The following is a 12,922-nucleotide window of genomic DNA, read 5'->3' as shown; positions in this document are numbered from 1 at the left end:
TAACTCTAGGATCCATGATGCCCTATGTATTCTGGCAACATTACCTGTTAAATTACCTGGATTTTTTTGTGCTGAAGGCCAGTGACATAGAGTGAAGTAGCTAGCCCAGAAAGTGTTTCTCTTCAGCAAGCCTTGATTAAGAATCATCTCTTAAAAACTACTCTTTGCTTTAAACTGCATGCATCTTAAATCTAGTTGGCTTAAAATCTACTCACTCAAAACTAGATTTATTTTATTTACAGGTGTCATCCAACAGGACAGGGATGATGACCTGTTCAACAGCTTGAAACATTGATTCCCTGTCACAGTGGATGACATTTGTAAGTAAAGACAATCATGTTTAACTGATTTAAGATACCTACTGACACAAGTGTGGTTTAATAAATATTTTACTGGGTCCCGCATAGCTAAATTCCCTCTCATTCATCAGTCCTTTTCCTCAGAGGCAAAAAGTGTTGGCTTTGCAGGAGTATGCTGTTGTGGAAAGGATAGTAGCGTTGGAATTAAGAGCTAGGTTCAATTACAGGCATTGATTTTTCTGTGTCACTTTCTTTTTCACTTCTCTGTCACTTTTCAGTCTCTCTGTGGAGGCTGTTTCCCACCTTTTAATAGGAGGGCTTTGGACTAGGTGACATCCAAGGTCTGGTTTATATAGTCTGTGATCCTTCAGGGAGTGCAGGTTTTGTAGGAGAGAGAACACAGCGCGAGGAAGAGCACTGAGGTGGGGTCTAGAAAGGAGAGATCTGTTTTTTTCTTATCTACTAAGTGTATGACCTTGGGACAATCCCCTAGCCTGTCTGGACTTCACTTCCTCCGTATATGAGACAAGGGGTTTTCTACAAAACATTAATTTTACAGGATTTTAATAAATACTTACTGCAGAAAGGGTTCTGTGCTCAAATAGGTTTGATAAAAATTAAGTTTTTTAAAAAAAACTTAACCATTTCTTTTCTGTAGGCTTCTCAGCTTTGCTAATGCCTAATGTGCATTACGACTCTCAAGAGTGCTCCCAAACTTATCTGAGTCACCTCGCCACTATTCAGAACATTTTGGGAAAATAATGTTTCATGAAACCAACTTCGGGAAATTTTGAACCGGATGATCTCTTAAGGCCTTTCCTTTTTCTAAAATCTAATTATGAGAATTCTACGTGTATTTTTTTTTTTTTTTAGTCCTTAAGGTATAAGTTGAGTGTCTGAGCTTTTGTGGAAGGTTGGCAGGTTTTATGGCCATAAAGTTTTTTTGCCACAGAAAGTGAATCCTGAAGATTCTTTGTTGTCCCTAGGAAATCTGGTGGCCTGTTGTGTGGGGAAAAAATTTTTTTCCAAGCATTATCTGTGTCATTTTTCTCATTAACTATTTTTTTTAAGATTATTTTTTGATGTGGACCATTTTTTTTAAAGTCTTTATTGAATTTGTTACAATATTGCTTCTGTTTTATGTTTTGGTTTTTTGGCCACGAGGCATGGTATCTTAACTACCCAACCTTAGCTCCCCAACCAGGGATCAAACCCACACACCCTGCATTGGAAAGCGAAGTCTACCCACTGGACCGCCAGGGAAGTCCCTCTCATTAACTATTAAAGTTGCTTCCTCAGCTTCAATATCAGTTAGAAACTTTTGTGTGTGTGTGTGAATGCTTTTTTCAAAACATTCTTCTCTTGTTTACTCATAAAATTTGTTGTGATTCCTAATCATAAATCAAAGAATCATGGAGTTGGAAGGGGCCTTCAAGGTTACCATGTTTCGGAAGGAATTTAAGCATACCCTCTGATGTTGAAATTCCTTCTTTGATATCCCTCTCTCTCTTTTTTTTTTTTTTTAACATCTTCATTGGAGTATAATTGCTTTACAGTCAATTAGGAACTTTAAATGTCTCTCAACATTTTTGAAAATATTTTTTAATCATGAAGCTGTAGCATGTTGAAAAGCCAGACTTCCTTCTCTTCTAGAACAGCTTACCTTTGGCAGTCTAGATTGGCCAAGAGCCCAACTTTTATTAGTTAATTTTTAAAAATTTATCTTGGAACTGTATTTGAATAGTTTCTTCCAAGTAGTGAATATAGTACACTTCAAGTAGTGAATATAGTACACTTGCTTCAACAGATACTGGACCTATGGCAGGATGCAATGGTTTTATGATAATTTTACACTTATTAGTAACGTAACTTTAAATCTTCCAAAACCATGCTTTTGAAAATGTCTCACATGACTGTTAACAATATAAACTGTCAAATAAAATATATAATTTGCATTTCAGAAACCATACTGTGAGTCAGAACTCTGACTCTAGCCAAAACCTCTTTACTTTCAGACTTAGTCCTCCAAGCTCCAAACCTGTCTCACATGTAAGAATGACTTGTGATGGCGAGGGGTGGCAAAATCAGCTTGTTGGTTTTATGGAAGTTCACCAAGCTAAATAAGCTACGTGTGTCTATGTGTGTGTGTGTGTGTATATGTTTTCTTTCCCTGGAAGTTTGGAATGAATGCAATTCTTGGCATATTTTCATATTAATTTATTCTTAAGGAGTTTCCTGTACATTTAAATTTCATTTATCAAAGACTTCTTTGGGGATCGCCAGACTGCATATGTATCGAAAAGTCTTGTGAAACTTGAAGTTGAAATGAAAGCCCTGCCAAAAACTGCCATAACTACTGGAATTCTTTGGTTACCTCCATAAAATGACAGGAGTCTTTGTCCCTGTCAAAGGAGCACGTGCTGTCTGTCTGGTAATTGCCTTAGTCTCCCACAAAGCCACTCTTCTAAGTGTTTTTACTTTGCTTAAAAATACATATAACACATTTTCTGTTTCTGTATCATCTCAATGTAGAAATCAGCAAGAAAAATACTTAAATTTAATCATTATAAAAATAACAATACCAGAGGAGTGGGTAGCATGAAGCAGTCTGAAGAAAACTGTATTTGGTTTCTGGATTTTGTGTTTTCCCAGTCTTTTGGGCCTTTTTTTCTCCTTCCTTGTTCCTCCCCAAGCTGTGCTCCTCTTGTTCTCCTTAACTCTGCCTTTATCCACATCCATCCCTCTTGCCCTTCGTCAGATTTACATGCCCAAGTCTCCTCTGTGGCTTGTTCAAGGTTAGGATCAGTTGTTCAGGGTGAACAGGCCCTTAGAGAACTGCCAGATGTGCCCAAGGTCACTTATTTGTATTAAAAAATCAATTTAGTAATTTATGAGGAGACTACAACTTCCATACAGAACTTCTAATAGTGGGTTTGTCCTCCTCTGTAACTGTCCTTCTTAAGAAATCAAATACAGTTTAAAAAAAAAGAAAAGCATACATGGTCACTACATAAGTATATATTAGTCTGTGTGTTCTTAGCAAGCCCTTAACCTCCCTGGGTCTCAGTTTGCCTCATCTCTAAAATAAGGTCTATGGATTCCATTGCACTGGTGGTTATGAGTATTAATGAGATTTTGTAAAGTGGCCTTCCTTGTATGTGACGCATTATTGCACTCTAGGCTCAGAGCGATCACCAACCAGATGTCCCTTCATGGGTCTCAGTACTGTTCCCCCGCCTTCGCTAGAAACAGCGTATTCAGGTTTCTCTTCAAGATCTGTCTTTTCAGTGCTTCAGTTGCCCTCTGAGCTCACAAGATAACATCAAAAGGCTCCTACTTGCTTCATCAAAAAGTGGAGTTTCTCTTAACAAAGACTGTGATACCTTTAATTGTGTCCAATTGAGAAGCATGTGTCTTTGCCCAATAATGTGCTAATGACTTCTCAGGCTAAAATATGTTATTTGCCTGTCATATGTACATCTTAGTATTGACCAGTATTCTAACTCTACTTCCCCTAATTGTAAGACAAGTAAAGCCTTCTGGTCCTCTTCCTGTCAGTGAACTATTATTGAACCTGTACTCCTTGTTGAGACTGTTAGGATCTCTCAAATCTCCCCTAACTTCTAAGTCTGCTTATTCTCTTAACTCCAGCTGGGTAAACCCTCTCCTTCCTTTGCCTTAATGTCTTCACGCTTTATTTTCTAAGTAGTCTTTCACGAGCTATCTATATAAAGAAATTCTGTTAGTCAAAAGTTGTCTTGGAACTTAAGCAAGTTAAGAGCACAGCAGAATATCATTCCCATTTCGTCTTTGGTTTACATGAACCAAGTCATCTCCTATGAAAATTAATTGCATTTAATTCAACCTCCTATTTGTAAGGAAACAGGCCAGGCTCTGGAAGTAATAAAAGATGTACAAGATTTAAGCCCTGCCTCAAAGAGCTTATATTTTAATGTTTTCATTGTTTCTACCCTATTTAACAGAGACATCCTGATAGCAAGAGGCAAGCCACCTGTATAATCTATGTAATATTACAGGTGTTCATCAAATATTAAGTTGGACTTACTCTGATTTGAGCTTGCTACTATAATAGCCCAGCAGATTACAGGAAACACTTTTGTAGATAAGAACGCTAATTTTTCAGAATCATGAATCAGAAATTAATAAGACATTCTGGCATTTACCCCGGTTTCAAAGGCTTTAATCCCTCAATATTGTTTCATTTCTGAATCAGCACCTTGAGTTTTACATAAACAGTTGTGGACTAAATGAACAAATGAATAAATTACTATATTTTATGAGTTCAGCCAAATCCAAGGCCCTAATATAATTCAGTCCTATGACTGAGAAAGAAAAGTATACTAATTCAACTTGATACTGTATATTTTTCCCTTTAAGAGCTAAGAATCTTTAGAATGTCCCTGTGAGTCAGGGAGGGCCATTCCTCTTTCCACAGATATACCATTTGAGTTACAGAGAAATTATCTTTGTGATATGCAATAGTTTGTGAAGGGTGGTGGGTAGATGCACCTCCTTAGGGATATGCTCAAAGAAGCCAGCATGGCAGAGGGCATCTCCCCAAACTTACATTATCAGTCGTGTGTCAGGACAACCTAGACCCCATCAGAGAATCATACTTGAAGTGATTAATGAAAACTCAAATGGGGCCCAGGAAATTGTTTGCATGAATCTCAGCTGTCCTTCCATCTTATCACCCACAGAAAGGCTTAGTAATTGAAAGCCATTAGGGAAAACCAGATGGAAAGAGGAAGATGGAAGATAAACATCAGTTCCTCAGCTCCAAAGAACCAGGCCAACGGAAGACCAAATCGTAATTTTCCAAGCCAGCTGCAGTTTTGGAAGATTTCTGTATATGAGCCAATTAAATAAATAACTCTTAATTTACTGGTTTGAGGGTTGGAAAAGGAAGCTGTTAGAAATTCTTTCATAGTTGCTATTTCAGAGCCTTTAGCATTTTGGTGGGAAAATAATCATTGATGGCAAGATCCCCGTCCATTAACTTTGTGAAACAGAAATAAACTCTGGTGGCTTTATGATGGGAATAGCATTTTGGGGTCCCAAGCAAGTAGAGACTATCAAGCAATAATCTGGCCTTCTATGTGGCTCACAAACTAACTTTGTGGGCAATTCTAAAAGAATCAGCTCTCTAGTTTTAGTAAATCCTTACATTAGATCTTATGCTTAATGATTTGGATCTATAATTTTCATCTTCTGCTTTTTGCTCCATATTTCCCCCTTATATTTGGAGTCATTTCCCTTTCCCCCTAATATTTAGATCTCTCAGAGACTGATAAGTCAAAGCCATGCCCTGAGCCTTTTTGTAAATTATGAAAACTTAATAGTTTTATATGGCCTCATAAGTTAGTCCTGAACTCTTCTTGGGTTTCCTTCAAGTTACTATAACTGGTCAAAAATGCTCAAACCTGAACTTTATATTGCAATAATTAGATTCTTTCAGTAAGAAATTATAGACATCTCTAGTGGCTACTATTTGTACCCTTATTTATATGTCTCCTTTTAAGTTTAGTGCTGCTACATTATTTTCACTGTGGTTTGTTCAGTAACTTGAATGAATCAGCCCGGTTATCCTCTATTTCCTTAGCTTCTGAAACCATCCAGTGAAAATCCACTGATGCTGTAGGTTTGCTGATGACTTATTTTACATTATTAAATTTTACATCTCATACAGCTTAAACATTTTCCTTGATAATTTCTAAGTTACTATACTTATTTACCAGCAGTGTTTGATAAAAGGCCACCTTTGCTGTAAAATTTCCCTCCAAAAGCAGAAGCTTTTATATAAGCTGCAGATTGTTTAGCACCTTGTTAAGAGATTTATACCTCCCTTCCTTTTGCCCACTCAGCAGGAAGAGATCCCTGATTGTGGATATAGTTTGCTTCATAACTTTAGAATAATTTTGGGCTGCTGCCCAAGTTCATAGTAAGGAAAAAACTGGTGCCCTATCCCTTGAGAAAGTTCTGTTTTTCTGTGTAACGGGGAAAACTCTACAAATGAGCCCATACCTCTTTATAGGCTTGTTTTCCGAGAATTCTTTATAAGTGAAATTTGTTGAGTATAATTTACATACAGTAAAATGTATACAGTTACATATACAGTTTGGTGAGTTTTGACAAACGTATGCACCTGTGTAACCACCACATACAATCACATATAGAACATTTCATTACTCCAGAAAGTTCCCTAGTGCCCCTTTGTAGAAAATCCCACCTCTACCCCCTGCCTAAGGCAACTACTGATTAGATTTCCATCTGACAAGAAATTTGTTTAATGGTTGATATGACAGGTGACATCCTATTTAATGTTTTAACTTTCTATATTTATAGCACTTCTGACCTCCATCTTTTTTCTTTTTATTTATTATAAACACATCATCTTATTATCTTTAAATACCTATCTTCATTATCCCTGATTTTAGATGTAAAATTTCTCAGGTCATGTATTTTTAGGGAAATATGAGCAACAAAGGAATTGTTGGTATGTAGTAGTGCTTGCAAAATACTATAACTTGTTGAAGTTAAGCCCTATCACTGTGGACTCTTCACTTTTTAATCTGTAATAGGGACTTTAATAAATTTGGGTGCACAATGAAAGAGGGTTCTTAGGTGCAGGGAGGGAGATCTGCTGGGGTCTTGGACCTGAGCCAGAAGAACTCAGTCAGCCCTCCTTTAATCACTGGATGTTCTCCTTGCCATTCCTCTCTGACCTGGGCTAGGTCCCATGGCAGGGTGTTAGTCACGGTCAAGTTGATGGAAAAGAAGGGTGTCCCCTGCTCTCTGAATGTGAACTGTTACTACATGGTACCAGGTATCACAATGAGAAAAACTACCATTTCTGCTTCCTCCTCCCAGTCTACTCCAAGGGAAAAAGGCATTCTTTGTGGCAGTGATATGATTCCAGAATTCCCTATGGAACACCACTAAAGCATTTTTTTTTTCAGCTTCATTGAGACCACTAAAGCATTTATATTTCTCTCCCTATGATCCTTGAAAGCATGCAGGTGCAACCCACTCAAGAGTCCTGTAGACCAGAGTTCTCTGCCCAGTCCCAGGTGAAGAGTGACATTCTCTTGTGTAACAAGCTCCCATGGGAGGACTATGGGTCGTATAAAATTCCTGGAGAAATGGTTATAACTTTTCTCCTGTCTCCCTCAAAAAAGCCTATTGGAATGTGAGTGAATGAGAAAACAGTGAAAAACAATAAGAACATAAAAATCCCACCAAATCCTACTATTGATGGGTAACATAACCAATAATATTCTGCTGTTTATCCTTCTAGAGTGTGTGTGTGTGTGTGTGCATGCACGCGTGTGTGAGAGAGCGAGAGCGCACGCCAAGCTTGTGTATCATTTACAGTTACCCAGTTCTAAATTAACAAAGCTTTTTGAGAGGAAAGGATTTCCATAAGTTCCATCTGCAGCGTACACAGAGGGACTTAGTTGGAACTATTATTTAAACCAGAAATATTTTGCTATCTTGTGGACGTAACATTCTAATTACCACTTATTTCAGTGTGAATAGTAAATTTCCATTGTTTCCTTTTAGATAAAGCCCCCCCAACCAAAATGCGTTTGCCTAATTAACGATTATGACAGATACTTTTATTTGGAAGCAGTGTTCATAGTTACTGCAAAGGGGCTGATTTTTTTTTCCCATATTTTTAAATTCATAGTGATATTGGGTTGTAAACAAGGGATTTTAATCTTTCACTTTGAGTTTCATACAAAAATATTCTAAACTTTTAAGCTAAATTAATTTTTTTGCTCTAAGACAGAATGCGTAAATAATAATGGATCTTTAACATTTGATCTGGTCTTAACCCATAAAAGAAATTCTGTAGCCCTCTGGCCTAGTGTTTGGTCATAGCTTTGGAGCAGTCTGCAGCATCTAGTTCAAATGCTCTCTTTAGGCTACTCCCTTTCTCTCTTAATTCCTTATTTTTTGTGATTTGTTTTCCACAAAGATCCACCTTTACTCCTCAAATAAAAGGGCTTCAAAAGGAGCTTTGATTATCACATGTTGTCTCCTATTTATTCAGTCATTCCCACACACACCCCCAAAACAATTTTTTTTAATTGGGCATCTCCTTGGGAAAGATCAGGATCCTCATCTTATGAGTTTAAGTAATGATGTCACTTTCAGCATGCCATCAACCTCTGTGAGCCTCATGTAAAATGAAGGACTCAGCTTCACATATGTCATTCAGGTCCCTTCTAGCTGTCACCCATAAATTTTCATTAACCCTCAAGAGGTTTCTCAGACTTAAGATTCTGTACTTCTGAGAACTTATTATTTAAGAAGTAGAACAGACTGAAAACATGCAGATTTTTAAAAATTTTTATTTTATATTGGAGTATGGTTGATTTACAATGTTGTGTTAGTTTCAGGTGTACAGCAAAGTGATTTAGTTATACATACACATATATCTATTCTTTTTCAGATTCTTTTCCCATATAGTTTATTACAGAGTATTGAGTAGAGTTCGCTATGCTATACACTAGGTCCTTCCTGATTATCTATTTTATATATAGTAGTGTGCATATGTTAATCCCAACCTCCTAATTTATTCCCACCCCCATCTTGCCCCTTTGGTAACCATGTTTGTTTTCTAAGTCTGTGAGTCTATTTCTGATTTGTAAATCAGTTCATTTGTATCATTTTTTAGATTCCACATACAAGTGACATCATAATATTTGTCTTTCTCTGTCTGACTTACTTCACTAGGTATGATATCCTCTAGGTCCATCCATGTTGCTGCAAATGGCATTATTTCATTCTTTTTTATGGCTGAGTAATATTCCATTGTGTGTGTGTGTGTGTGTGTGTGTGTGTGTGTGTGTGTGTGTGTGTGTATGTATATATGTATATATACCACATCTTCTTTATCCATTCATCTGTTGATGGACATTTACGTTGCTTCCATGTCTTGGCTATTGTAAATAGTGCTGTAATGAACATTGGGGTATGTGTATCTTTTCAAAGTATGGTTTTCTGCAGATATATGCCCAGAAGTGGGATTGCTGGGTCATATGGTAACTCTATTTTTAGTTTTTAAAGGAACCTCCGTACTGTTCTCCATAGTGGCTGTACCAATTTACATTCCCAGCAACAGTGTAGGAGGGTTCCCTTTTCTCCACACCCTCTCCAGGATTTATTGTTTGTAGACTTTTTGATTATGGACATTCTGACTGGTGTGAGGTGATACCTCATTGTAGTTTTGATTTGCATTTCTCTAGTAATTATCAACGTTGAGCATCTTTTCACGTGCTTTTTGGCCATCTGTATGTCTTCTTTGGAGAAATGTCTATTTAGATCTGCCCATTTTTCTATTGGGTTATTTGCTTTTTTTTTTAACATCTTTATTGGAGTATAATTGCTTTACAATGTTGTGTTAGTTTCTGCTGTATAACAAAGTGAATAAGCTATATGTATACATACATCCCCATATGCCCTCCCTCTTGCGTCTCCCTCCCACCCTCCCTATCCCACCCCTCTAGGTGGTCACAAAGCACTGAGCTGATCTCCCCGTGCTATGCGGCTGCTTCCCACTAGCTATCTGTTTTACATTTGGTAGTGTATATATGTCAGTGCTACTCTCTCACTTCGTCCAGCTTACCCTTCCCCCTCCCCGTCCTCAAGTCCATTCTCTATGTCTGCGTCTTTATTCCTGCCCCTAGGTTCATCAGAACCGTTTTTGTTTTGTTTTTTTTTTTTTGATTCCATATATATGTGTTAGCATGCAGTATTTGTTTTTCTGACTTACTTCACTCTGTATGACAGACTCTAGGTCCATCCACCTCACTACAAATAGTTCAATTTCGTTTCTTTTTATGGCTGAGTAATAATCCATTGTATATATGTGCCACATCTTCTTTATCCATTCATCTGTCAATGGACACTTAGGTTGCTTCCATGTCCTGGCTGTTGTAAATAGAGCTGCAGTGAGCATTGTGGTGCATGTCTCTTTTTGAATTATGGTTTTCTCAGGGTATATGCCCAGTAGTGGGATTGCCGGGTCATATGGTAGTTCTATTTTTAGTTTTTTAAGAAACCTCCATACTGTTAGCCATAGTGGCTGTATCAATTTACATTCCCACCAACAGTGCAACAGGGTTCCCTTTTCTCGACACCCTCTCCAGCATTTATTTGTATTTTTTTTTGATGATGGTCATTCTGACTGGTGTGAGGTGATACCTCATTGTAGTTCTGATTTGCATTTCTCTAATGATTAGTGATGCTGAGCATCCTTTCATGTATTTGTTGGCAATCTGTATATCTTCTTTGGAGAAATGTCTATTTAGGTCTTCTGCCCATTTTTGGATTGGGTTGTTTGTTTTTTTGATATTGAGCTGCATGAACTGCTTGTATATTTTGGAGATTAATCCTTTGTCAGTTGCTTCGTTTGCAAATATTTTGTCCCATTCTGAGGGTTATCTTTTTGTCTACTTTGTGGTTTCCTTTGCTGTGCAAAAGCTTTTAAGTTTCATTAGGTCCCATTTGTTTATTTTTGTTTTTATTTCCATTTCCCTAGGAGGTGGGTCAAAAAGGATCTTGCTGTGATTTATGTCATAGAGTGTTCTGCCTATGTTTTCCTCTAAGAGTTTTATAGTGTCTGGCCTTACACTTAGGTCTTTAATCCATTTTGAGTTTATTTTTGTGTATGGTGTTAGGAAGTGTTCCAATTTCATTCTTTTACGTGTAGCTGTCCAGTTTTCCCAGCACCACTTATTGAAGAGGCTGTCTTTTCTCCATTGTATACTCTTGCCTCCTTTATCAAAGATAAGGTGACCATATGTGCATGGGTTTATCTCTGGGCTTGTTACCATGTTCCCTTGATCTATATTTCTGTTTTTGTGCCAGTACCATACTGTCTTGATTACTGTAGCTTTGTAGTATAGTCTGAAGTCACAGAGCCTGATCCCTCCAGCTCCGTTTTTCTTTCTCAAGATTGCTTTGGCTATTCGGGGTCTTTTGTATTTCCATACAAATTGTGCAATTTTTTGTCCTAGTTCTGTGAAAAATGCCACTGGTAGTTTGATAGGGATTGCACTGAATCTGTAGATTGCTTTGGGTACTATAGTCATTTTCACAATGTTGATTCTTCCAATCCAAGAACATGGTATATCTCTCCATCTGTTTGTATCATCTTTAATTTCTTTCATCAGTGTCTTATAGTTTGTCTCCTTAGGAAGGTTTATTCCTAGGTATTTTATTCTTTTTGTTGCAGTGGTAAATGGGAGTGTTTCCTTAATTTCTCTTTCAGATTTTTTGTCATTAGTGTATAGGAATGCAAGAGATTTCTGTGCATTAGTTTTGTATCCTGCTACTTTACGAAATTCATTGATTAGCTATAGTTGTTTTCTGGTAGCATCTTTAGGATTCTCTATGTATAGTATCATGTCATCTGCAAACAGTGACAGTGTTACTTCTTCTTTTCTGATTTGGATTCCTTTTGTTTCTTTTTCTTCTCTGATTGCCATGGCTAAAACTTCCAAAACTACGTTGAATAATAGTGGTGAGAGTGGGCAACCTTGTCTTATTCCTGATCTTAGAGGAAATGGTTTCAGTTTTTTACCATTGATAATGATGTTGGCTGTGGGTTTGTCATATATGGCCTGTATTATGTTGAGGTAGGTTCCCTCTATGCCTACTTTCTGGAGAGTTTTGTTGAATTTTGTCGAAAGTTTTTTCTGCATCTATTGAGATTATCATACATTTTATTCTTCAGTTTGTTAATATGGTGTATCACATTGATTGATTTGCATATATTGAAGAATCCTTGCATTCCTGGGATAAACCCCGCTTGATCATGGTGTATGATCCTTTTAATGTGCTGTTGGATTCTGTTTGCTAGTATTTGTTGATGATTTTTGCATCTATGTTCATCAGTGATATTGGTTTGTAGTTTTCTTTTTTTGTGACATCTTTGTCTGGTTTTGGTATCAGGGTGATGGTGGCCTCGTAGAATGAGTTTGGGGGTGTTCCTCCCTCTGCTATATTTTGGAAGAGTTTGAAAAGGATAGGTGTTAGCTCTTCTCTAAATGTTTGATAGAATTCACCTGTGAAGCCATCTAGTCCTGAGCTTTTGTTTGTTGGAAGATTTTTAATCACTGATTAAACTGATTTTTAATCAGTTTCAATTTCAGTGCTTGTGATTGGTCTGTTTATATTTTCTGTTTCTTCCTGGTTCAGTCTCGGAAGGTTGTGCTTTTCTAAGAATTTGTCCATTTCTTCCAGGTTGTCCATTTTATTAGCATATAGTTGCTTGTAGTAATCTCTCATGATCCTTTGTATTTCTGCAGTGTCACTTGTTCTTCTCCTTTTTCGTTTCTTATTCTATTGATTTGAGTCTTCTCCCTTTTTTTCTTGATGAGTCTGGCTAATGGTTTATCAATTTTGTTTATCTTCTCAAAGAACCAGCTTTTAGTTTTATTGATCTTTGCTATTGTTTCCTTCATTTCTTTTTCATTTATTTCTGATCTGATCTTTATGATTTCCTTCCTTCTGCTAACTTTGGGGTTTTTTTCTTCTTTCTCTAATTGCTTTAGGTGTAAGGTTAGGTTGTTTATTTGAGATGTTTCTTG

At 37.1% G+C, this 12,922-nt stretch overlaps 1 protein-coding gene across 6 annotated transcripts in view; it reads left to right on the top strand.

Annotated features, from left to right (window-relative positions):
• The window catches only part of CHN1 (chimerin 1), a 200,256-nt gene that overhangs the window by 114,997 nt on the left and 72,337 nt on the right, over positions 1–12,922 (top strand). Inside the window, exon 1 of one of the 6 annotated variants that reach the window (XM_036858809.1) lies at positions 247–320. The exons of the other annotated variants lie outside the window; for them this stretch is intronic. Coding sequence (XP_036714704.1) covers positions 312–320 — 9 coding nt within the window. The 5' untranslated portion in view covers positions 247–311. Of the gene's footprint in view, positions 1–246; positions 321–12,922 lie in introns of those variants that run through there. 6 annotated transcript variants of the gene reach the window in all.

This window comes from Balaenoptera musculus, chromosome 7, assembly GCF_009873245.2.
Source record: "Balaenoptera musculus isolate JJ_BM4_2016_0621 chromosome 7, mBalMus1.pri.v3, whole genome shotgun sequence".
Classification (NCBI taxonomy): Eukaryota; Metazoa; Chordata; class Mammalia; order Artiodactyla; family Balaenopteridae; genus Balaenoptera; species Balaenoptera musculus.
The sequence above is the reverse complement of the archived record's forward strand: the minus strand, read 5'-3'. Positions and strand labels throughout refer to the sequence as shown.